The following is a 26,392-nucleotide window of genomic DNA, read 5'->3' on the forward strand; positions in this document are numbered from 1 at the left end:
ATACAAAAGAAATTGATAAAAGTGAATCTGGAGGAAGTGAGGAATAAAGTGGGCTTTTTTTTTTTTTTTTGTCTTTTTTGGCACTTGAATCATGCCAGTGTCTTACCTATTCACAAAGAAACAAAATAAAATTTAAAAACATGAATGGTCCATGGTCCTGAAGGTGTTTAACTTTCTCAGGGAAGAGAAGAAGCACCAGTGACAAGGACACAAAAAGGAACACCATGCAAAACGCACTCACAGGGGAGGGGCTGGCTCGCAATTTTGAGGAGGGGAATTTAAGAAATGTGTCATGGGAGGGGAGGCACACGAGCTGGGTCTTGGTTTCAACAGGCGTTGATTGAGGAGAAGCTGGCAGGCAGCAAAAGCAGGAGGAAAAGCTCGGAGGGGCCACATCCCAGGTGAGTTTGGGCAGCAGTTGAGAGCACCGTGGACTGGCAGGGCCAAGGTGCGCCAGAGGACAAAGATGCTGTTTGAAGTCAATGCTGGAGACCCCCAGCTGCTCAGACGGGAGCCTGGACCTCATTCTGCAGGCAGTGGGGTGCCATTAAGGAGTTTGAGGTCCATACATGAACCCATCAGAGTTGCAGTTCTGTCTATATGTTCAAGCACTTCCCGTGTGTGTTAGACAGCGGGCACTGCGCCAGCTGCTTGCTGGGGCGCTGAGATGAACACGTACAGCACCCACCGCCCAGGAGCTGGCGTTTTCCTGGGCAGACAGGCTTGTCGACAAATGACTGAGGGCCATATGCCCAGGGCGGAACTAGTGATCTGAGTCAGGTAACAGGAAACAGGTTCATTCATTCATTTTAGGGAAAGACTGAGGCCTAGAGGAGCCTCCAGGGAAAGTCTAGATGCTTAAATAAGAGGCGGAAGTGCTCATCTGGTGGGTGGTCTGTGCTGTAGAGATTTGTGAGGTGAGAAGATGCTGGAGGCAGGAATCCAAGTCAGCACAGCAGGTGAGTCAGGGCGTCTAGCAAAGGCTGCTCTGAGATGGAATAACGGGGCTTCCAGCTGTAGGAAAAGTGCCAGCGAAAACAGGACAGGGCTGGGAATGCTGGTGGTGAGCTGAGAACAAACATGGGGGTGTGGCGGTCAGGTAAAAACGAAAGTGCTAGGGTGACAGTCCTGAGGTAGGTGGAGCTGGGAGAAAGGGCAGCTTGTCCTTCTAGGGCCCCAAAGGCATGAGGCATGGCGGGGGAGGGGAGGTGTGCCCCAGTCAGCTGGAAATGCAGAATCCAGGTTCCAGAAAGAGGTGGCAGCTGAGCATGTGAAGTTAGGACCACAGCGAGCATGGCTGGAAGAAGTGGGTACAGCAGAGATCTCCAAAGGAGAAAAAAGTGAAAAATCAGGAGATGTTGAGAACAATTACATTTTGGGGTGCAGGAGCCCAAAGGAGGCATGAGTGAAGGAAGAGAAATAAATTGCAAGATGCAGAAGAGCTTGGGGAGAGCAAACCCTCGAGGGCAAGGCATGGAGAAGGGATGGAGGAAAAGGCTGTTCGCAGCCACATGGGGTGATGCAGAGAGACCAAGGCAGAGAAACCTCGGGCACACTCCGATCCAGCCAGCAGCCCTGGGGACCCCAGCAACAGAGGCCAGCTGAGGATGGAGGCCAGGGAGTGAGGAGGAAAACAGAGCACTGTCCTTTACCATGGAGACTGAAAGTGAGAAGGAAGATAGACAGGGAGAACGTAGGCCAGGGGTCTGCAGGAAGCAGGAGCAAGGTTCTACAGGGGGGTTGAAGATGGGGTTCACCATCCTGCAGGGCTGACCTTGCAGGCATGTTGGCTCCCTGAACGCTGGACCCAGCCCTTGGCTTTGGGGAAGCCCCAGTCACTAGCAGCTGGGCAAAGACCCAGAAGACACAGAAGACAGGCACAGGGGAGATGCTGGTGTCTGTGAAAGTCACAGCTAAAGGAATCTAACAGGTGATTCTGCCCATGGTCCCCATCCACTGATGCCCAGGGGGGTGCTGGATGGGGGTGTCCTCCTGCCTTCACCTTCTCTGTGGCCCCGGGCCCTCAAGGCTGTTCTCAAAGTTCCCCCAGGGCTGCCCCCAAGACTGTCTCGTGTAGACACTCTAGAGGGAGGGAGAACATTCTGAAGATACAACTCAACTCAGAAAAGATTTGAAAAATGAGGTTCTGTTGTTCTCCAAGGATGACTATGTAGGAAGCCAGCAGGCTACAGCTTGCAGAAACTCTGCTTTAGTGAATAACTGAGATCGTCTTCAATTAGCGGAGCAAGATGCCTGCCCGGGCGTCTTTCTTCTCTTGGCAGTCCTGGCTCACAGCTCACCTGGCTCCCTCTGGATTTCTCACAGCTTTAGTAGTTAGTCTTGAGAACCATAATCGTAAGTATTTACTATAATGTATGAAAATTATCTATTATTATAGTTCTTATTATAATAGCAATCGTTTATCGAGCACTTGGACATCCTCACAAAAATGGGTTCTATTGTGATCCCATTTTCCAGATGGAAAAACTGATGTTCCAGTCTCAGGATGAAAGTGGGCGAGATGGGAATACTCTTTAGTCTGAAGTCAGCATTCTACCCCCAGAACCCGGGCCTGAACTTGTATCTTCCCCCTCTCAGGACCCCCTCAACAGCAGGTGTGCTTTAACCTGCCTTTCTGGGGTCCCCCTGCATGGCCTCAAACCTCCTCCCTGCTTTCTCCACCACCATGGCCCACACGGCTCTGCTCCCCTCTGTTCGCCCTTCATCCTGCTTCCCTGTCACTTCACCTTTGCCACCACCTTTTCCTTCCTGGAGAGGCCCTTCCTGCCCTGCCTTTGCCCTCTGGGTGGCCACCTGTCAAAATCCACCCACTCTTCAAGGCCCATCTCAGATGCCAGCTCCTTCCAGAAATGCCTGTGGCCCCTGGCCATTGGTGACCTCCTCTGTCTCAGAACTGGGTTTTTACCCTGGATTCTCTATGCTTCCAGTGGGCTCAAAGGTATCCAACACAGAACCCCTCCTGACACCCAGAAGTAAATGACCTTCCACTCCCTAATGGGAGCTAAACTTGGGCTTCAGGAAATCAGGGTGGCATTTTTTTGTTGTTGTCTTTTTTTTTTTTTTGGTATTTTTTATTCTGTCCTGCAAATGAACAAAAAATTTGCTTCCTATCCCATGAAGAATCTATGCTTGTTTTGACATCAAAATAATGTTATTTTTCAAAATCGTTAGGTGAGATTGAGATTTCAAGAGCATGTGCTTTTCCCACGTCTGGGTGCTCCCTCCATCCCACTGCCAATAGGAGATGCACATCCAAGTTCGAGAAGCAGGTGACCAGAACACGAAGTCCTCAAGGGCAAAACTGCATCTCGTTCCCATCCATGCCTCACCAGCCAAGCGGTGATTGTAGAAAGAACTTTCTTTATGTTTGCTCAAATGAATTGCATGTTAACACGACCACCTAATGTGTCTGAAAATCATTTATTTCTCTGTAGCGGTATGTTTTCCTTGAAATCGAAACAGCTTGATTAATTTGCTCAATAAGCCTACTTTTTAGAGCTGGTACAAGCCCACCAACACAGTTCATGTTCTCAAGTTCTAATTGTAGGGTCCCTAGGAGGTTCTCTTGTATTTCCATTTCAGAAATCTACACGTGTTGGAAACAGAGCCAGACCACACTCTTAAATCGCTGCATTTGTCCCGGAGCCCTCCTACCTCTGTATTTGTTGCCTTTCTCTTGCTTCTCGAATTCTAAGAGCCCTGATGCCAATCTGACAGGGCCCCAGCGGCAGAGCTGCCCTCTCTTCGCCCTCAGGGCACCACAGGCTAAATCATTTCCTTTCCATGAGAACTCCCACCTGCTTCCAACAACTTCCCCAGCTGGGGCAGGAGGATGCCGATGACACCGGCTGGGGGCCACCCTAGCTTCCATCCCCGTGTGATTTCATGGCAGTGATTTTTATCTCCAGGCCTCATCTTTGCAGCAGGGAAGCTGTTATAACAAACCCACACGGGTCGCCAAGGAAAGTCTGTAAGTCACGAGCTGGGTTCCCCAGAAAGCCTATTTGTGGTAGACGGTTGGGATACTGGGGCGTGTCCTTAGGATCAATACCTATGAGGAGTGAGGGGCAGGACTAACCAGGGGGAGAAGTTCAATGGTGACACAGTCTCAGCAAAGACCTGAGCTGATCCCCTGTAGAGCTTTGGTGCCAAGATGGCCCTAGCAGTTGTCCTCTGTTGAGGCTTTTGTGTCCCCACCATGAGCAGTCCCTAGGACGAGGGTGTTTGCCTAGGTGTTCTGGCTCTGGCTCTCTTTAGCCGAGGACTATGGGAAAGAGGCTTTGCCAAGAGCCCTCAGCACCCGCACTCACAGCCTGGAGGGAACGAGCACCTCAGTCCTTCTCGGGTGAGTCCGGGGGCACTGGCAGTATCCCCCACAATGGACCCCAGAGCCAATGGGTTACTGAAGTGCCATGCCCACTTAATAACTAGTAGCCTTCTTCCCCAAGAGTACAACCTTTTTAATAATAGAAGGTGTCACCTAACTAAAATCTTGGAATTGAGGCATTTCGGTGAATAGGAAAAAGTTAAAAATGTGGGGCCACCCACAAGAGCTGTGAATTTTCGGGGCAGTGGCAGTCCGTGACAGGTGGGAGAGCCAGACCTGACTCTTCCTCAGTCAGGAGCACCCGGTGGCAAGCAGGGGCCTGCTTAGAGACAGTCCCTGAACCCCAAGCCCAAGCTTGGTGCATGAGGGGCCGGGCCCATCCCCCAAGAAAGCTCCCGGTGAAAGAACACGCTGGAAAGGCAAACAAGGAAGGGGAAAAAAAAAACAACTCCACTCAGGACACAAAAGCAAGAAAGTAAACACAGAAGTAAAAGATCATCTTATCTCTGACGAAGGAAGAGCTCGGTGTTACAGAGGGTGAAGCCAGAACAAGCCCGCGGTTCCCGTTCAGTGCAGGGCCCAGCATTTCGAGAAGATTCCACCTCACTAAGAACCACAATTCTCCCATGTTATGGGCCAACTACGGATTTCCTCCTTCCTCATCTTTCCCAAACTGGAGAGTGTATGGCTGCCACCCGACACCTCCGTCACCTCCGTCACACGCCTTCTGTGGAGTAGACACTGCTGGTCCTGTGTCCCCATGAACGTCACCACGGTGTCTTCCCTGCAGCCCCGTGAAGTGCCTCAGAACCACGAAGGAACTCCGCAAACAAATGAAAACACAGGAAAATACTTTAAAGCTGTTTTTTTCCCTCAAGACACAATTTAATATGATGTGCTTTATAAACATTCCTGTTTGCAAATCATCTACAAAGTGCCCAACAGATGTCCTATAAAAGAAACAAAAATGTAATATATATTAGTTTCTTCAAAGTATAGAAAGGTGATATAATGAGAATAATGGCCAGTGATGAACCTCCTGTCATCAAGCATTTTCCATGGTTAGGTCATTTAAACCATATGATGACCCTAGGTGAGGACACTAGGGCTCAGTGACATTAGCCTGGATTCCAACCTGTGGACTTCTGAGCTAATCAAAAGCCTAGATGTGTCAGGATTGTGCTTTTTTCTATAGCCAGGTGGTTTTCTGAGTTGGAGGTGCATATTCATTTTTGGATCTATAAATACTGAGAATAGGTAAACCCTCTGTGTGTTAACTCCACAATGAAATACACACACGCACAAACACACACACGCCCTTGCCACGGGTAGTTGCTCTAATCATGTCTGGTCACAAATTTCCCCAACTTTCCCAGCAGCTCAAACACTAGAGACGCAGAGAAGCTCTGAAGGCACACTGAGAACAGAGGGCCACCGAATTAATTCTCAGTCCCTCTATAATGACGGGCAGCTGAGTACAGCCTAAAACAAAGGACAGAGGGACCTCAAGCCTAGAGTCATGTTTAAACACCATCAAACCTCTCCTAAATTTAAAGCTCTTCTGAACGCCAAGCCCCAGCCAATTCCACGGCTTCTCTTCCAGAGTTACCTATGCCCCAGTTTAAAGAGAAACTAAGATGAAAGTGCCAGATTCGTTCTGCCCAAATCAGTTGGCTGACATTGCAAACATGAACACATGTCCTGCACATGCAACGACTAGCCCCTCGCAAAATGACCTGGGTCCTATTCTGAATAGTGAAATTGCAGAACAGAGATTAAACCAAGGAGAATTGTGGCTCGACTAGAGGTTTTATTATGTAAAATGAAATGGACAGCACTGTTGCAGGGTACCCATTGTAGGGGAGCAAACTCCTCACCTGTTGGCCTGTTAAGAGGCAATATTCCAAATGCTGAGTATTTCTTGGTCTGATGGATATTAATTCAGTTATCCACTTTGCCAACATCTAAATGCCTAGAAACCCTGTCAAACTCATTTTCTCAGCGTATCCATTCATAAAGCCTACAGTCCTATAGCCTCGTTGAGCATCTGTTACTGCATTGCCTACAATCCTAAAACTCGTAAGCTTCTGGGTGTTGCTGAGAAATCCCAAGTACTGAATGCCATTTTAAGGACATTTCAGTTTTTGTTGTTATTATTAATGTTCGTGTACCTTTAAATTATTTTAACATCATCATATAACACACAGTATAATTGTATTAATGTAGATGAACATAAAATTTTTTTTACAAGATACTTTAAAAAATGGATACGATTTCTAAAATATGCATTTCAAGATCTCCTTCAAGAGGCGCCCATGTAAGATTTTAAAAAATAAACAAGACCTAAGGGCTCCACAAGAATTAGTGTATTTGTTCTCTTAGTTTTAATGGTGATGTAGCAGCCATATTTTATAGCTAAAAAGGATCTTAAAAACCATTGCATACCACCCTGTACTTTTAAATACGAGGATATAAAGGCCCTGCAACAACATAGTTTACCCCAGATTATCTTGGGACTTGTTAAAACATGAAATGAGGTTCATATTTTGAATTATGCATAAGCTTATAAAACGAAATCAAACCACATAAAGCAGTTTAGATTTCACCATTTGTTACCAAGGCGAGGCTAATGGAAATGAAAGGGGTTTTCTTTTAATTGATTTCTGAGACTTTAAAGAGGATAAGCGTTCTATCATTAGCAGGTATCTGGGTCTGGGGAGGAAGTGACTGTCAGCCACAATGCAGCACAGCCATCGCCAGTGTGGAAAAGCCCCTTGTCCCCCAGGTGCTTGGCAATTAGGCAATGTTAACATCGTCAATAATCGTAAAAATACAAAACTACGTTGAGCCCTTAAGAAGATTCAGCATTTCTCAGATGCCATCAGAGGGTTATGCCTGCCCTACTACCTTACATATCTAGAGAACTGTGTTGTTTAACAGTTATTTAACAGTGTTAAGAGTCAAGTTTAATTCCCATCTCCCGGGACAATGCAATTATTCTGCCTTCCCCTTGGGTAGCATTTATGATTCATTGCTACCTCTCCCCAAATTGTTCTTCATCACCCTAAGAGGCCAGGTCAGTTGCTGACTCCCTGCCACAAATCCCCCGCCACCCCCCACCCCACCCCCAGCTCACTGTGCAGTGAACCTGCGCAGATGGTTACACTTAACCAGGAGGCTGGGATCACCTGTGCAAGGGCAAGAAGACAGAGAGTTCTTCAAAGACGGCAAACCTAGGGCAGCAGACTCAGATTGAGAAGGCAGCCGTCTCCCTTTTCAGCTGTTTCCAAGAGGGGTCAAAGTGGCACAGTGTGAAAATGCATAGACATGGATTTAAATATGTTTTCGTGTGTCATTGTAGGCTGTTCACAGAGGTGAGGCCAGGCAGCTACCAGCCTTTCCTCTGGAATCCTGGAACACACTTGCTAAGCAAGAAGTGTCACGTTACACCATCCCTTTCTAAAGCAGAGATTCTCAAACTTTAACGCACTAATGTGATTCTAATGAATCGCCTGGGCAGCTCTTGAAAATCCCTACGGCCAGGCTGCAGCTCAGACAAATTCAGCCAGAATCTCTGGGGATGGCGCCCAAACATCAACACATTGTAAGGCTACCCTGGTGATTGCAATATGCAGCCGTCAGTGGAAAGTCAGTGTTTTGTAAAGAACCCTTTGCAGAGGCAGCACTGGCTGAGGTGGTCTCTATTTGACAGCCTCCAAACTGAACGTTGACTTTAGATGGCTGTGTAGTTGGCTTATTGTACTTCTAGAGACAAGCGCTCACCCCACGGTGGTGATGTGGGTCTTTTCCTGCATACAATCTGCAGACCCTGTCTAATATTTTCCATACCAGGCAATGAGATCACAAACTCCAAAACACTAAATCAAAACCGGAGGCATTACGGGTCTTCAATAAAACTCCATAGCCCATACACAAGGGGGAGGGAGAAGAAAATTAAAACCATCACTGAGCTGCGGACATATTATATATGTGTGTGTATACATATATATGTATATGCAGCAGGCATCGGGATGTTGCAGCAATTAGGGAGAAAAAGATATCAAACAATAATTAGAGGTGATGGCTAGGCAGGCAGTAAAAAGTTACAAGTAAAAATTCTATTTGTGCCTTAAAGAGAACCCGCCATAAAAGACATTTTATTTCTGACAGGAAAATGACTTACGACGTGCCATTGTGGGTAGGAATAACATAGAGATATGCAAATAATAAATGAACATGAAGGAGATCTTATGTTGATGAGAATATGCAATTACAGAGGCCTTCTAGACTTCTGAGCTTACACCAAACAAACATCCACAATGCTGAACAAAGCCTTTATTCCAAAATAGTGAATCTAAGTAGTATGCTACATATGCAAAATAAAGCCCTTAACATTTAATTATAAATCGTAATTTTAATTATGGAAGAAATGGGTAACGAAAGATGGGCACAGTATTTTGGCTTCATTGTCCCTTTGCAGGAGGGGAAATCTGGAAACTGTCCCCTTATATGTTTTGTGTTCTTTCATGGCCAAAGTACTATCACAACAATCATCCTGTAAACCTCCTAACTGCCCCATTTCCAGAGCTTGAATTATGATTTCTGTACTGAAGATTGGAGAGGATCGATGTTTAATAACAAACCAGGCAGATCCAGGTAAACAAGGACTGGCTGGGCATTGTCTTTAATGAAGACAAAGGGCTCCACATGTGTCTTTCGGTTTTCACGTCCATTCTCCAGGCTCTACGTCCAGGTAGGAGCAGAAATTTCCACAGCATTGCCCTCGCATTCAAGGGCAGCACACTGCAAGCTGGTTCCAATTAGGCTGGACCAGTGTGGATGTCTCACACGTGTCAGTATTTGCGGCTGAGCAGGTCTGATCTGCAGGGGCGTCCTCTAGGCAGCAGGAGCCCCTTGCCCACCGCTGGCTTTGCAAGAGTCATCTTGCAGGCATTTACACCACCACCGTCTCAGTTTCCTTGGTAAGCTCCACTTCTATCCTTTGTACCCCTGTGGCTACTCTTAGATCTCCCCTTTTCCAAGTACCCAGAGACATGCTCCATGGACATTTTAAGTTTCCCAAATATTTCCATTTTAATATTGCCGTTTAGACTCTTAGCACTGTCACATAAACATTTTTGAGAGCTCACTGCAAGGGTGGAATTTCTGCCAGTGCCAGGAGCCTTCTGCAGGCATTTATGTTGATAGAATAAAATTGATCCAATTGCACACGATAGGTACAATTTTATGTAAGGGAAAATTGAAGCTTATTCGACATGCTTATTTTGCTAGGGGAAGGAGGAAGACATAATAGCAATAAGCAGAACTCTAGACTTTGCACCAATGAGGATATAGGCACAAGAATGACAAGGACATGAGCTCAAAGAAATCATTTCTTCTTACAAAGGGCACTAACCTCCTGCAGTTTATTTTTATCACCCAAGCGTGAAGATTAAAATGTTTCTACTTCAAAACAAATATTATCAATATAGTAGTCAGACCCCAGCATGGCAGGATAGAAAATATCTTAGATCTTCATTTGGGAAGCTCAATTTCCCCATTTATTTCTAGCGGAGGTTTTGCAGCAAATGTTTTCTGATTTGCTTTTTTCCTATGCCTCTGAACGGAATCTAGGGCCCCCGAACGTCCACTGTTTTGTTAATCACGCAGAAAATGTTCGTCTATCCTTGTTTATTCGTTTCATTTTAGGAAAATGATAAACGTTTTGTTTGCTTTTCTCACCATGTATTTCCAAGGACATTTCCCCTGCTGTCACTAGCTAGTATAAGCCAGCGCGCTGTCCCACTAATGCCTATCTGACTTGCTTTCCGTTTTCATTTCAACATTTCCAGGCTAGCAAACATAATGCAAGACTTGGCGAAGAACGGACTTTAAGATCACTGTGGTCACAATCAGGCCAAGTGAAAATAAGCCCAGGGAAAGGATCTGTGCAAAGATGTGGACAATATTTCTTGCTCTTGGGGCTGTGTTTTAATGCTAATTGGCACGGGGTTCAGCGCCTTCCATTTGGGGCTTGGGGAGTCTGTGTACCCCAGTCTGGAGAGGCAGGTGCTGCCAGCCACGGGCTCCCCATCTTGTCACCGAGAGTCCACGGCGACGGACGAGTGGTTCCACGCTTGGTGGCAGCGCTCACAGGGGCCAATTCAGCCTGCAGTCTTCCTCCCGCCTGCCCGTCCCCTCCTTTCGCTGCCACAGTCACTTTCCTGCGGGTTTCGTTGCTTTGTCCCACGTTCCCATTTTTTTTTTTTTTTTTGGCCAGTGAGTTAGCTGTTCACGAGTTCCCCGAAGGTTTGCAGTTCTCTGATCTGGCTCAGCTATTCTTCCCATCTGTTTGCTTACAGCTACAACCTCGGTTCTCTTTTTATTAATTTTCTCCTTATTGTTTTTAAATGTGTGGCAGGTCTTCTTTGCAAAACTCCATGTGGGTATGCGTGTGTGTTTCTGGGGGAGGTGGCGGTGTGCCAATATTACCTGGCGCATAAAGCCTGCGCTGCTTTTTTTTACAAAAGTAAATTTAAAAAGAAAAATCTAGAGACTCGGTCTGATTTTGATTTTCAACCACATGACTAATGGCACAGTGCTTTTAAAAACATAGCGAAAGCGCGGGGCCTGAGCTGAGCCCGGACACGCGCGCGAGCAAAAGTGGCCTCATTCCCCCGGAGGCGTGGAGGTCAGAAGGAAGACCCATGATCCTAGCCCGACGGTCCCTACCGGAGACTACTGAGTACCAGCGTTGTCCTGAGGCCCAGGCATCCTCTCTGCACCTATGTTTTCTGTCCTCGGATACTTCTCACCAGAACCGAAACGCGCACCTGCCGAACCCGAGGCGGACTTTAATCTGCTCGCTTAGGTTTCTCCTGGAGACCTTGAAACGCATGGGCCGGAACACGCCAGCCGGTTGCACGTTTCGTTTTGCACCCAAATGACTCCCGAAACAATCCCACAAAAATCAAAGCGACGCAGCAGACATGAAGTGAGGGCGACTGTCGCTGCCAGGACGGCCTTGTCACCGAACCCCTCGCTTTCTCGCAGCCTGAACTTTCGGGTCCTGGGTTCAGGGCTGAGGAGGTGTACAGCCAGAGAGTCGGTAACCCTCCCCACCTCCAGTCCCCAGCCCCCAGCAGGGCAGGCACCCGCTTCGTGCTTCGTCTTTGACTCACGCGTTTGGCAGAGCATGCCTCTCCTTTCCCTGCCTCGGGGAACCTGGGTGAAGTCCTAAGACCGCTACGGGACCCTCACATTCGTCCTCCGCCCCTGTAGGCGTCCAGTCACAGTCGGACGAGTCATATCCCGGGTTTCTGCGTGCGTCCTCAGCTCCGCGGCACCCGCGCCCCTGGAAGCCGCTCTTTACTTTTGCACGCTGCGCCCAGGGCGCGCAAAACTACAGCGCCAAACTCAGCCAAGCAAAACCGCAGAATCCACGAGCTCTTTACCTCTGTGTGCTCAGCGTTGGCGAGTAGCTGTCCCTGGGCCATGCAGAGGGTCAAGCTGCATTCCTGGGAGGCGCGAGAGACGTTTCTTTTTCTTCGCAATCCCGTCTTTGGGTCACCTCTCTCCTAGCCCAGCCCGCCGAGCGGGAACCCGCGGAGCCGAGTCGGGGGCCGACAGGGGGCGACAAACTGTAAGATTTTCCAGATGCCCGGCCAGGCAAAGGGCCGCCGCGAGCTCTGTGTGGTCCCGATCGCGTGCAGCTGGCTGCTGAGGAGGGGCTGGGGGCGAGTTAAGAGCCCCAGAAAGATCCCCGGGCTCTAAGCCCCAACTCTCTCCTCCAGCCTCGGGCCCCTCCGGGGGTGGGGGTGGGGCAGTCAGTTCCTCGCGCTCTGCAGGCAGAGGCGGGATGGATGTTCCCCTGATAGCCTAGGTGGGGCCAACCAGCTTTCACGGTGGCACGACCGGCTTTTTTTTTTTTTTTCCTCCTCTCCGGCATGCCCGTCGACTCCTCGCCTATGGAGCGAAAGAAAGGCTTTAGCGGCTTTTCCCAATTACCGGGTGCACTGGATTGAGGCTTACGTTTCTCTACTTCTGAGACCCCAAAGTCCACCTTTTTTTGGTTTTGAGAACCTGACTTGAAATTCAGACGACGAAAGTCTAGATCAGAAGTTAAGTTCCAAAACACCTGGAGAGGAGGGAGCCGGGCGCATGCCCCCTCCCCGAAGTCTCAGGGCGCCGGGCATCCTGCGCGTGCTCAGTCCTCCGCTAGGTGCCTTCGCAGCGCTCCCAGCACCCGGCACGTCCACCCTAATCACACCATTCTCCTTGCCTGGTCCTTACCCCCGCGCCGCGCCATCGTGGACAGGCCTGGTCTTCCAAATGGGTGGCCCCACCCCGTTCCCACTCTCTACCCTGTGGCCAGCGCACTGACCCCCAAACCTCGTCCAGGTCCCTGCCACCCCCCACCCCCAAGGCTCCCAGAGCCGGAAGCTGCACAGTGCTCTCCGTGCTGGTGGAGAAGAGGAGTCCTCACTTCTTCTGAACGTTTTTTTCCTTTTTCTCTTAAGGGTAATTCTTGGTCGTGGCCCCGGTCCCAGCCCTGCCAGGCCCCGCGCTCGCACCACAGAGCCCAGGATTTGTGGCTCAGGCGGTCCTAACAAACTCACGAGGACAGACTGATGAGGAGTGAGAAATTCTTTTTGGCCCCGTAGGGAAGGGAAGGGGATAGGGCCTCCACTGCCTCAGTTTCCCAGGCTGCGCTTATCCGGTCCATCTGGGATTCGGGAAGCACCGTCGCTGGGGGCGCGGCTCTGGGCCGCTGTGGGGAGCTAGACCTTAGGAGTGTGTGTGTGTGTGGGGGGGGGGGGGCGCTTTTCTCTACTCCTGAGTCCGGCGACCTTGGCGTTCCTAGGTTCCCTCCTAGGCCCGCGTTCCAGCTCCAGCGCGCTCAGCCCAGCGCCCTTGGCGCCTACTAGCCCCGACCTTGGAACTCTCAGGTCCCGGCCTCTTCAGGTCTGTGTAGATATAAAACCATGAACGTTCCCTCTCCACCTGCTCTCTCCTGGCCGTCACCGCTTGGCTTCCTCTGGGATCGCCATGGTTAGCGACACGGTTGTGGAGTCCAGAGCTGCGTTTTGATGCAGGGTAGAAACAGAGACAAGAATTGGCGTTTAATGCCTAGACAAAAGAATTCAGGGTTTCCTAAAACCCCGCTTAAATGAAGGAGAAAGGACCATTGTGTGGTTTAACAGAGACGCTCTGGAGGCTGCCGGTGCTGGGAGAAATGTAAGGCCAGGCTGGCCTGGGATAGAGTGGTGCGGGTTCCACCGCCAGGGAGACGGGGACTGTCCTTTAGGCCGAGAGTGGGATCTATGCATGGGGCCTGTCGCTGATTGTTAGGGCACGCTTACGGAGGGTGCCGGTTCTCCGCTCCTAGGGGCAGCTGTTTGGAATCCCTTTCTCCCCTACATCCAGTGTCACCTCTTGGAGGTGCATGGGTGAGCCTGGCTGCAGGGGACAGAATCTGGAATGTGCCCCTTTCCTGTCACCGAAATCACCCCACTACCCCAATGGAGCGGGTGGCTAGTAAACACTGCAAAGGTTTCCTGAGAGCAGCACTGGGGACCTGACCAGAACCGGGACATACTGGATTGGCTCCACAGCAAGCCGCCTCGGGCCCTCTCGCCAGGCGCCCTGCACCAGGCTGGACGCTCAAATCGGCGCTCGCACCGAGCTGGGGTACTGACCCCACTCTTCACAGGTCTCATGCCCGGGAAGCAGCCAACCCTAAACAGCTTGCCATGATCAACCTTTATTCTTTATCTTATTAGTAATAATGGCGGAGGCGGAAATAAAACTAGAACCAAAAACTATATTAGTACTAATACGCTAATCAATTTGAAATGACTTCCCCATCCTTCCCAAAGCCAGAGGAGGGAGGGTCTGCAAGGGGCTGGAGCTAGTGGAAGGTCCTGGGCCCAGCTGGGATTGGGACGTGTGTATTTGTGTGCGTGTGTGTGTGTGTGTGTGTGTGTGTGTGTGTGTGGAGGGGTGGGGGGGTGGAGGAGGGCCGAGGGGGGAGGACAGAAGGAGGGGGTAGAGTTTCAGGGCGGGGAGGGGGAAGCCGGGGCGCAGTGACGGGAACCAATGAGATGCCAACTCGCGCGTCTCCGGCGTGACTGCCGAGATTGACGTGGAGAACGCGTCAAATTGATTCCCGCACGCTGCAGCCTCCCGATCAGACGAATTTCTCCCAATCGGATGAAGTTCACCCTGGGCCTGGGGGCGCGGGCGTGGAGAGTGTCCTGGGCGCGCGCGGCAGCGGCGGCGGCAGGCCGTGGGGCGGGCGGCGGCGCGCTCGGCGGCGGCTCACAGCGCGCCTGCAGCCCGCGGTGGGGCCGCCGCGGCTCTCGGCTCGCGCGCGCCCTCCCTCTATGCCTCTCCGGCGGCGGCGGCGCCCGAGCTCTCCCGGACTGCGCCGGGCCCAGCCCCGGCCGCCCCAGCGCCAGGCAGCTGGCTGGCCCGCGCGCTATGGGTAAGGGGCGGGCGGCAGGCAGGGCGCGGGCGGGCTGATGAGGTGGGTCGCGTCCCCGCGCTTCCCTTCCCTCTCCTCGGCTTCCCCTGGGCGACCCAGTCCTGGGTCCCGGAGAAGCGGCATTCTCAAGTCTCCAGCCTTTGGGGACAGTTCAGCAACTCTGGGAAGGGGGCGTTACAAGTAGACGTGCCAAAAGCCGAGAAAGGGCACGGAGGGCTGTAATGCCTAGAGCTCTCTCCGCGGTCCCTGCGCTCTCGCCCACTCTTGGAGCGGGATCTAGGCCATTTGCCCTCGGGCTCCGAGCTGTCTGGGGATCCGCGGGTCGCGCCTGGGGCAGTCCCATCCCCGCGTGGCCACCTTGGCTAACCCGCCGGTGTTTTCTCCCCCTCCCGCTCACTCTCGTCGGGCGCATCCGCAGAGCAGACGTACGGCGAGGTGAACCAGCTGGGCGGCGTGTTTGTCAACGGCCGCCCCCTGCCCAACGCCATCCGCTTGCGCATTGTGGAACTGGCGCAGCTGGGTATCCGACCCTGTGACATCAGTCGGCAGCTCCGCGTGTCCCACGGCTGCGTGAGCAAGATCCTGGCGCGTTACAACGAGACCGGCTCCATCCTGCCCGGGGCCATCGGGGGCAGCAAACCCCGCGTTACCACCCCAAACGTGGTCAAGCACATCCGGGACTACAAGCAAGGAGACCCTGGCATCTTTGCCTGGGAGATCCGCGACCGGCTGCTGGCCGACGGCGTCTGCGACAAGTACAATGTGCCTTCTGTGAGCTCCATCAGTCGCATCCTGCGCAACAAGATTGGCAGCCTGGCGCAGCCCGGACCTTATGAGGCAAGTAAACAGCCGCCGTCGCAGCCTGCACTTCCCTACAACCACATCTACCAGTACCCCTACCCCAGCCCCGTGTCACCCACGGGCGCCAAGATGGGCAGCCACCCCGGGGTCCCGGGCACGGCGGGCCACGTCAGCATCCCGCGATCATGGCCCTCGGCACACTCAGTCAGCAACATCCTGGGCATCCGGACGTTTATGGAGCAAACAGGTCAGTCGTGGTGGCCTTCTGCAGCCTTCTATTAAGGGGCAGATTTGGGGGCGGGCGCGCGTGCTCCTCCAGGGACTAGCTCTGTCTAAGGGGAGGGCTGGGGCTGGCCAGAGGAGTTGGGGTCCTGGGCTTTCTGTGGAAGTCCTCGGACATCTTGAACTTTTTATGACAACTATGGAAAATATTTCCCAAATGGAAGAGCAATCGCCGACCACAAATTCGGAGGCCTGAAATTGTGCTTTTTCATTCTTGCAAAAAGTATGCATACCCCTATTGCCAAAGCCAAACAAACCGCTCAGGCAATTCTGTGATCCTTTCTTTAGCTTTCAGAATCCCTCACTATTCCCCAAGGGTTCTGTCCCCCTTCCCAGGCCCAGTGGCTCTTTTGAGTAAAAGGAAAAGAAGTCGTGTGGCCTTGTCAAATGGCCTGGATCTCCAGCAGGCCTGGAGGCCTTGCAGGTCCTGGAGTTGGGATAGCCCGTTGATTTTCTATCTCATACCCCAGGATTTGCCTTCCGCCTGCAGTTAAACTCAACAAACTCTGGGTCATGTCTTGGGGGAGGAAGATGGATGGGGCAGGAGGTTTGGCGCAGCTTTGTTGCCCAGACGGGGAAAAAAACAGTAAAGAGCCAGAATCTGGTCTCTTCCTACTGTCCCCAGCCGCCAGCCAGCTGGCCAGGGGCTGGCATACCCTTATGTGAGCAGTCTCAGGAGGAGGGTAAGAAGCAAAATTCATGGTGGCCCAGGAGACATGCGGGGCAGCTAGAAGGAAACTGAATACTTAGCTCCAGCAGCATTGGGGAGCACCTCTGAGGCCACGCACGCGCCTTGTTTCTCCCTGCGGCTCTAACCCAGTCTGGGCTGCCAGCTGGGGCCAAACTTCCCACGGAGTGGCAGATTGGGAGGTGACTCCACCAAGCCTGCGCTCAGATCTGGAGCTTTCCCTCGGTTCCACGCACACTCGGGAGCTCAGTGAGCAGCCTCGTGCCCAGGGCGGGCGTGGGTCGCTGGGTGGAGGCCTTTTTTTTAGGAAACCGGGGATGTCTCTGGAGGCAGTTCTGGGTAGGTCTGCCGGCCCTCCAGATTTTGTTGAGACATCCATACAGTGTTCATGAGGCTGCTATGAATTTGATCTGGGACCTTTCTGGGCGCCCGGACCGGACAGAGGAGTGGCCGCCGCCTAGTGCGCCAGCCCCTGTCGCACAAGCCGCCACTCCTCCATCCCCCACCCCCAGATCTCAGGTTTTCGTGGGAAGCGGGTGGTGGGCGGGGAGGAGCGAGGAGCGGGACTCGAGGCTTTTCTTTACTCTTTGGGGCTAGGAGTGAAAGAGACTCCCCTCCACCCCCGCGCCACTGCCCCTCCATCTCTGACCGCCGCTAGGTGTTGGGGGACCCCAGGCTAGGTGTTGGGGGACCTCCGATACCAGCTGATGGGTGTAGGCACGTGTGTAATGTGTGGGCGGGAGAGCCGCACGGGTGCCCGGGCCAGATTCAGACAGGCCTTATCATCCTCGGGTGTCCCCACAGGGGCTCTGGCGGGGAGCGAAGGCGCCGCCTACTCGGCCAAGATGGAAGACTGGCCCGGCGTGAACCGCGCGGCCTTCCCCGCCGGCCCCGCGGTGAATGGGCTGGAGAAACCTGCCCTGGAGGCGGACATTAAATACACTCAGGTAACCCGGAGGCAACGCGGGGAGCTGACCTTAATTAGAAGAGCAGAAGAGCTGGGGATGTGGGGAAAAGGAGAAAAAAAAAAAAAGAGAGAGAGAGAAAACTCTTCCTTCCAGGCAGGCGGATCGTGGTCTTGTGTGGCCGCTTGGCTAGCGAGCGTCCGCCAGCTGCACGTTTCTGTCCTTTCCTCAACTCACTAGTTTAGGGGAGCCCGGCTTTCTAGGGCATCGGCTTGCCTTTTGCCGACATGCCTTTGCTTGGAAAGCTGGACCACAGATCCGCAGTGGAGGACCCCCTCTCTCTAAATCCCGGTGGTCGGTACTATGATCCCTCGCCTGTTATTATCGATAACAATTTGAATGGATTCTTAGAAATCACTTTGCCAGAGTCCTTACTAAGAGAATTAGAGGCCGGGCCCAGCGTGGGGATAATTGACCGGGTCAGCAGGGGGAATAACGCCCATTTTCGAGCGCGCCGGAGAAGGTGGCAGGGTTATCCCTCCGCTGCTGACTGCCTGTCCCTCTCCGTCCCCGCAGTCGGCGTCCGGCCTCTCCGCGGTGGGCGGCTTCCTCTCCGCCTGCGCCTACCCGGCCTCCAACCAGCACGGCGTGTACAGCGCTCCCGGCGGCGGCTACCTCACCCCGGGCCCGCCGTGGCCACCCGCGCAGGGCCCTCCGCTGGCGCCCCCCGGGGCCGGCGTCGCGGTGCACGGCGGGGAGCTCGCGGCAGCCATGGCCTTCAAACATCCCAGCCGAGAAGGTGAGGGGCGCAGCAGGGAGGGGGGCGGGTGGATGCTGGAAGGTTATGAAGGGTGCAGGTGCAGGTGCAGGGGAGGAGGCGAGAGCCTGGGGAAAGGGAGGGGTCCAGTGTGGCAGGGGGTTGGGTGGAGAGAGAGAGAAAGAAGGACAGGGACAGGAGGGAAGGGGCTGGGGTGGGCGGTGGGCCCTGGGCATAAATTCTTCCTTTGGGGTAAACTTTAAGTCCCTGAGCTTCTTTCTTGGAGCGGATGAACTCTAACAGGTGTCCCCAGAAAGGCACGCTGAGGTGAGAGAGGCCCCAGGAGTCCCCACTCCCCTTTTGCGGAGAGAGGGGAAAGAGCGCCAGGCTGACACACAGGACTCCTGGGTTTGGATCTGTCTGGTTCTTGCATCCTTGGCCAAATTGTTGATCCTCTCTGGGTCTCAGTTTCTCCACTCATAGAAGAGTCTAGAAGGCATCATTTCTGTGGACTTGTCCTGGCACCTGAACCCTACAGGTGGGGTTAGAGTTGCCTGTGGTGCCTGACCTCCACACTAGGACCCTTCCCATCACTGCCCACCTTCCAAGCTCCTTTTTTTAAAACAAAACAAAACAAAAAACAAGCCTTGGCCTCCCCTTGGGTTCTTTTTCTTAAATACATACTGTGGAAAAGAAGAGAGCATTTAGTTCATATGTTCCTAAGTCCAGACCCTTTGGAACTATGTGGTTTGGGGTCCCTCTTTCTGTGGGAAAGGTGGCTGGGTGTTCTGCCTCCTTGGCTTCTTCCTCCTCCTCCTTGTCCATAAATCTACTTTAGATAAGCCAGCTAACAGATTTGAGGTGTTTAATCAACAGTCAGCAGTGTGAGGGCATCTTGTTAAGCTGCCCTTTGGGTTCTGGTTTTTTCTTTAACTTGAAAAAAGCTCACTAGTTTTGAAAATCAAATCACCAGAAATTTGTGACTTCAAGTAACCTTGGAAAGAAAGGAGTCACCCCAATCCCAGCAGAGAAGGGGACAAGGCACAGACATGGGGGAAAGCATGGGGCAGGGGCTGTTCCCAGATTATAAAAGGATCTTCAACAGCTGATCTGCCTCACACCTGCCTGGGGTGGCAGGTGGCACTGGGCAGGCAGGTGATAGGAGAGGCTTCCTCCTTGGTGCCACCCAGACAAAAAGTGCCATATCTAAGTATTCCAGGTAGTCTTGATGAGACAGGATGGCTTGATCTATGGGTAGAGGGAGAGACTAAGACGCCATCCATAACAGTAAAGTGGAATAAGAAAAGTAATTTTTCTATTTACACTTTTCCCAGAGCACAAACATCCTGGGATATTAGGATAATGCTCGCCTGCCTAATTGTAGAAAAATTCAAGTTAAAATTATAAAAATTGAGAATTAGAACTCCTATAAACTTCAAATTTGATTTAAATAGTAAGTTAATATGACTTGTTCATTTATAGGGGAATTCAAGTAAAAGAAATTTTAAAAGTTGAGAATGAGAACTCCTTTAAACTTTACACGTGAGGATACTGCATGAATGCTTCCCTCAGTTTCCTGTCCTTCGTCTCTGATCTACCTGTTTTCGATACACCTAAGGATATCTGTTGAAATCGAAATTGAAATGGAACTTACCTTGTTACACAAATCACTTACCTAAGCAGGTTCATTTGAATTAGAAAAGTATATTCACATATTTAAATGATTTCCCCGGGTTGATCCCAACAAGAAGGATGACTTAGAAAAAGGATTCACTGTCTTCACAAGGATGCAGTTGATTTTCCAATAAAGCCACTCTGTCTTGTAGCATTTTAAGCTCTACCTTAGACACAAACTATGAGCTGTAGATAACAATCCAAAGCTAACACATGCAGTTCCTAATTCTAAACTACCTCTTGTTAATTTGGGGGGAAGGAGGAGATGATTTCAACGTTTTGGCTCACCAGTGACTGATTTTCTTTAGAAGATAATACTTTCCTTTTCAGAAATATAGAGCCGCTAAATGATGCTGGTAGTCAAGTCCCTTTTATCATTAGATCTGCTTCCTATTATGAAATATCCCAGCTGTTTTCCAAATGCACAGCAATAATTAGCCACATTAGTTATTAAATTAACAATTTAATTTCCTGATCCCCACAGCTCTTTAAATACCTCAGGTCCACTGTTAACGATGATTTCTCAAGTTGGCATGCAATTGTGTTTGAACAGGAACATAAAAATAATCGCTTATCTATTTTTGCAGCATGAGAATTACATACATATTTGGGTTATGGAATTTTACTTGTCTTCTCAATGGTAGAAAAACTGCTTTTAAAGATTCTCCTCTTTCAAAAGGCAAAGTAATATGAATCATTGCCTTTTATTTTCTAATCATTTCTTAAGAAATTCTTATCTTTAAAGAAACGTATCCCACAGGACAATTCACTATCATCCATTGTTCAATTCATAAGAATAGTAGGATTAGCATTTACTGAATTCCTTTTCAGTAAGAAAAAAATTCTTTACCAAAAGCAACTTTAATATAATGAGTGCTCAGTAAAAAATAAATACTTTTGATCACTCAGTACATACAAACACACACACACACAAAATACCACACCAAATTAGGTACAAATGAACATCTTAAAGGTTACCCTCAGTGAAGCCTAATGGAATGTGAAATTACTCATCAAAATTTATTCGTTTCTTGGTAAAATGTAGTGAGTCTGGGTTGCCTGTTATGTAGGCAAGAAAGTATGATTTACTTACGTTTCCCATCCCCTGAAAGGAAACTTCAATTCTTGGGAACTGAGAAGAACAGGAAAATTCCACTTCACCTTCATGTGAAGGGGCTGACATTCTAGGAATCTGGACACTCATCCAAATCCAAATGTCTTCCATAGCCAGAGCACAGACACCCTGCCTAGGTGACAGACCTCACTAGGTGCTCCTTTAAGACAGCTAGTATTTTACAGTTGTTTTTTTTTCAGAAACCATCAAAATCTGGGGTTCTAAAATCCCTCCCAGAGGGGCTCTGGAAAGACAAAAGATTTGGAAATCAAATCTATAAGATATTTCATACACACGAAGAAAATGTGTTGCTTATGTTTGTTAAAGACAACTTGCAGCTTCGTTCCAGTTATCTCTATTCTGGGATTAGTTCTTGGAGGAGCCTAAAATCAAACTTTGTCAGGGAGCACTAGGGTGCCAGCGTACCAGAGCCAGAGCACCCCTGTGCCACTAGCCCCAGTCTCATTTGACCCCCTGAGAAGTCGATCCCTCCTCAGACACCCTCCATCATCATCCCAGCGTGCCCTGCAGTCGATGTTCCAGTATTTTAAAAATGCCTGTCCGGATCCTAGCCCCTGAGGTTAAAGGAGCCTGCAGCATGCCTAACCCTGTAGGATCCAGGCCTCAGAGACCCTCAGACATACCCACCCAAGTTACCCAGGGTCCTGTGGGAGGAGATGGAGGAAAGGGGGTCCTATAAGGAGGGACTGGCCTGGACTGAGCTAAATTCCAGGCAGGGTTCGCCCCTATATGTGGGGTGGAGTCCATCTTCCCGCTCAGGGCTGTTTATTTTTTCAGTTCAGTTTCTTAACCGTCTCTAAGGCAGCCAGCCTTTCTTTGGCTGAGAATCTTCCTCCTCCTTAGATGTTTCCTAAACAGGTCCTCACCTTGAAGTGTGTGCAGGGGGTAGAGAGAAAAGGTCGGAATACTTTGTTGATTGGGTGGCCACAGTTGTGTTTAGGAATAAGAGCTGAGAGGCTGGGAGAAGCTGAGGGGTGTCTCTGTCCTGGAAATGTTTTTCAGATCCTTTTAACACCTCTGAGAAATCCTCTTTGTGTGTGTGTCCCTCTGTCCCCATCCCCCTCGCACAGAGGTGGTTCATCCAGCTCCTAGCCACAGCAAGTTTCGCCCAGGGCTGGGGCTGGGGCTGGCGCGAGGAGAAAAAAATCCAGAAGCCCCTCCCCCGCCAATTGAGGCTCTCCAAGATTACCTTCTAAAGCAGTACTTGGTGGGGGGTGGGGGGGGGAGAAAATGGAAAAAACTCCCTTTTAGGTATAAACAAGCTATGCCTCCCGGTGTAGGAGAAGCTGAACTGCCTAACGTTGGTAAAGTAAAAACAGAGTTGCGCAATCGTGGCGTCACTCTCTGGCTTCCAGTAGCAAAACTTGGGCCCCTTCCCAAAACCCTAAATAATAGAGCAACGCGCAGAATACCGCCCGATCTGGCAAGCCCACTGTCACTCAATCCGGAGGCCCATAGGCCCTGGGACGTGCTGTGCCCACAGTGGTGAGCGCATCTGCACCCCCGACCTCGTGGGCACAATGAACTCTGGAGCTGTCTTAAAGCGCGACCACCTCTTAAGTCGGAGGGATCCAATATCCCTCCCCCAGGGATCTTATGTCGCCCCAAGGGAATCTTTGGTGATCCGTTGCCCACACGATTTCCCCCTGCCCACAGCGAGCGTCCGAGGCGCAGCGTCGGTTGACGGGACGCCGAACTGCTCTGCGCACCTACGTGCGGCGGGTGCACCGGGGTCAGGAGGAGGGGCGGCGCGGGTGTCAGTTCCCCCGCTCCCTTCCAAGTCTCCTTTGGACTCAGAAACCTCCCCTGTCCCTGCGCCGGTCACCTCCTTAATTGCTCTGTTGAGGAGCAAAGGGGATCGCACCCGGTCACCGGCCTTGGAGGGTTTGCAAACAACCTTGCGAGGAGCCCCTCTTGCCCAGCCTCTCCTTGCAAGCGGCTCCCTTGGGGAGAGGGAAAGGTGGGTGCTCACGGCCGGCTGTACCGGGCGTCTGCAGAGCGAGAGTCTCTGCTTCCTCCTTCCAAAGCCCCGATGCTGTGAACGCGCCTCGGCTTTTTGGCCTGGCGCGGCGCTGGGCAGTGACCCGACGCCTCTGTGCTTCCTCCCGCAGCGGCCGATCGGAAGCCTCCCAGCCCCGGCGGCAAGGCCCCGGACGCCCTCAGTAGCTTGCACGGACTGCCCAACCCGGCCTCGACCTCCTAGGGGCAGCTGTGCCCGGAGCCGGAGCCCGGAGGAGACCGCGGAGCGGCGGGCGGACCGGGGCGCACAGCTCGGCCCGCGGCCCTGGCGAGCGGCGCGGGAGGGACCCGAGGACACGCGGAGGAGGCAGCGCGCGCCGGCCGGCCCGCTGGGGGCGCCGGGTCAGCCCCGGGCCTCGCCCTGCCTCTGGCCTGGCCCGCCACACATCCTTTACTGGCCGGGGTTTTTAGGCTTTTATGAACTTTGGCTTTTGGCTGTTGCACCCTTGTGATGATCCATGCTCCGACTTGGCCTCCTTCGATCTGCTAGCCTCAATTTCTTTTCTGTCCTTCTCTTCTCCGTCTTCCTCCCTCCCTCCACCCCTCCTTTCCCCCTTCCTTCCTTCCCTTTGTCTTCTCTATTTTCCTTCTTTGTTTACTGTCTTCCTTTTCGTCTGGTCAATCCCGGTCATAGATGCCCTACTCTCTTTCTCGCTTTTTACTGCTAAGCGCTGTATTTCCCTCCCTTTATTCTGCTTCTCCAAACCCCCCACCCCTACCCGTCCCCCAATCCGGGAGAGCCCCAGACCGGTCTCCGCGACAGGCCCTTTTACAGTACCTGGGGCTTTGTAGCCCCCCACCCCTCTGAACCCCCCAGCCCTAATGGGGGGACTCAACCTAGGAAGTGGACACAGAAGCCACACCTTTTGTTTTGTATTTGTATAATAACAAACCGTAACAAAACCTCGATGGACTGTTCTCTCCCCTGGCTCTCCCCAGTATATTGTCTGGAAATCTGTATTTTCTCAGTGCCCAGTGGCTGAGCTTCTCTTCAATTCTAAAATGATGTCGCCCCAAAGGAGATTGGGGTAGGAGTAAAGGACACCAGGGCTTTTGGGGTGTTTAATGTAGTTAAAAAGCTGGGTGTCCTGGAGGTGCCCCCCCCCCACCCCTCTACTCTCAGCACTGGCGAATCTGACAAACGGTGATCGCATCAGCGCTGTTTTTGGTGTTCAGTTTGGCGTATTTGTTAATCTAAACCACAAACTGCTTCTGGGTACAAAGGTTCGTTCTGGCTTCTGGTTTGCAAGGTGTGGGACGTCAGAAAAGCTTGGAAAGTGTCTTCTAGGGCCAGACACAAGAGCTGTTAACTGCCTCCAAGTTCAGGTGCACTGGTGGCGGGACCCTGAACATAATGCAATTTTGTAGTCATAAAAATATCACTGGTGAGAGTCTGACATCACCTGTTTAAGGTGGCTGCCTTTGAATAAAGGAAAGTGTCTGCAACCCGCCTGGGAAAGGTGAGCGTGTCTGCGTCTGAGTGTAGCGTGTGTGCTTACACTGCAATGCCTCTGTCCCCCGAGCTCCTAGGATGAACACTCAGAGGAAATTACTGTGTTGGTTTACTCATGAGCACTTGCTGCCCAGGCTGGGCAAGAAGTGGAAGAGAAAGTGAAACAGGAAGGTATTTGCCAGTTGAGTGGGCAGCCCCATGTGCCTGGCAGCCCCCTCCCCAAGGGATGGGTGTGATTGTTAATGTCACAGGAAACACCAGGTCAGCACTGGGAAACGGAGGTAGAGAGGCAATATGCAGAAATCATCCTACAATGAAGTTAATTCTTAAAGGGGTAAGGTGGGAAAAATGCAATGAGCCACAGTGGAGGACTTTTCCAGAATATTTCTAACATTCTAAAAGCTAATTATCCCAGGGGACCAAATAATCCAGGGGTTTCTTGCTACTGTTTTGTTTTTCCTCCCTGGGTTTGGCTTTTTACAACTGATGGAAGAAGTTTCTGAATTGAAGTTTTGCTTGTAAGTAGAGCTGCCTGCTAAGTGTGTGTCTGCTCTAGACCTATCGAGGGAACCAGTGGGAAACTATTTATTGCATCTCTTTGCAATAGTCTCTGTAGAAGGAGGTATCAATCATAAAATAGTACTTCCTTTTTTTCCTATAGAGACTTTTCTTCTCAGGTTTTCAAAGTTTCTTGTCTTTAAAAAAAGTTCCATTTTATAGACAGGACTATTGTAGGCTAGAGATTTGACTTATTTTCTCTAGAAGAGCAGTCCCCAACCTTTTGGCAGCAGGGGCCAGTTTCATGGAAGACAGTTTTTCCAAGGGATGGGGGGTGGTGGGATGGTTTCGGGATGATTTGAGTGCATTACATTTATTGTGCAGTCAAACCTTTCTGCTAATGATAATCTGTATTTGCAGCCACTCCCCAGCATCACCACCCCAGGTCCCCCTCAGATCATCAGGCGTCAAATTCTCATAAGGAGTAGGAAACCTAGATCCCTCGCATGTGCAGTTTACAGTAGGGTTCACGCTAATCTAATGACTCTGTGGATCTGACAGGAGGCGGAGCTTATGCAGTGGTGCAAGCAATGGGGAACCATTCTAAATACAGATGAAGCTTTGCTTTCTCCCCTGCAGCTCACCTCCTGCTGTGCAGCAGAGACAGCACCAGGGCTCGGGTACTGCAGCTCTAGACCATATTGCAAGTTATGAGTTAACAGATCTTGGGCATGGAAACAGGGTGACACCATCTTATCGGAGAGCCAGGATTGGGACTTGAGCTGAGGCTGGGGTCTCTCAGCCTTCCATGCCAACACATCCTGCAGAGAAGCTGGCTATACTGATCATAGGAATAAAGCATACAAAAGAAGCATGTTCCTGACTCCCCGTCCTCTCAGCCTGTCTTTGTGTGCTTAGATGAGCTTTACATGCTCAATCATGACATCCCGGTGAGATTTTCACGCTTCCTTCTTGGCCACTTGGAGAAGGACTGCTTGCTTAGGCCAGAAGGAGGGCATCTTGCCCCTTTCCGAAGGAATGAGAATAATCTATACAACATCTCCCTTTGAGTTGACACCATTCCTATTTCTCTGCCACTGTCACTTTCTGCGTTTGGGCTGACCAAGGTTAAGGAGGAGAAGAGCTCCTTAATGCAACCCAGGATGGGTGGAAGGTGCCTGTGTTTTAAATGCCACCTGCAAACAGAGGCATTTTCCAAATCTGTCCCCTGTTGTTTCTCATATGCTGTGCTTGGAAGTGGGTCTTTCAGAGTTCCCTGGCTCTAGGATGAGGATTCACAGGGGACAGGTGGCCTCCAGTCCCAGCGTCAGCAGGCTTTGGCATTT

At 51.2% G+C, this 26,392-nt stretch overlaps 1 protein-coding gene across 1 annotated transcript; it reads left to right on the forward strand.

Moving 5' to 3' along the window:
- Window positions 1-14,560: 14,560 nt before the first annotated feature.
- On the forward strand, window positions 14,561-23,279 carry PAX1 (paired box 1). Its single transcript, XM_012739186.2, has 5 exons — window positions 14,561-14,834; window positions 15,253-15,882; window positions 17,410-17,552; window positions 18,087-18,309; window positions 23,188-23,279. The coding sequence occupies exons 1-5, from the start codon at window positions 14,561-14,563 to the stop codon at window positions 23,277-23,279; spliced, it is 1,362 nt and encodes a 453-aa protein (XP_012594640.1).
- The last annotated feature ends 3,113 nt before the right edge of the window (window positions 23,280-26,392 follow it).

Source organism: Microcebus murinus, chromosome 16 (assembly GCF_040939455.1).
Source record: "Microcebus murinus isolate Inina chromosome 16, M.murinus_Inina_mat1.0, whole genome shotgun sequence".
NCBI classification, from domain to species: domain Eukaryota; kingdom Metazoa; phylum Chordata; class Mammalia; order Primates; family Cheirogaleidae; genus Microcebus; species Microcebus murinus.

Bases quoted from the DNA above. Each gene is read 5' to 3' on its own strand.
- PAX1 (XM_012739186.2), top strand. From the start codon at position 14,561: ATGAAGTTCACCCTGGGCCTGGGGGCGCGGGCGTGGAGAGTGTCCTGG. The intron at 14,835-15,252 runs GTAAGGGGCGGG...GCGCATCCGCAG, and splicing joins GGCTGGCCCGCGCGCTATGG to AGCAGACGTACGGCGAGGTG. The intron at 18,310-23,187 runs GTGAGGGGCGCA...TTCCTCCCGCAG, and splicing joins CAAACATCCCAGCCGAGAAG to CGGCCGATCGGAAGCCTCCC.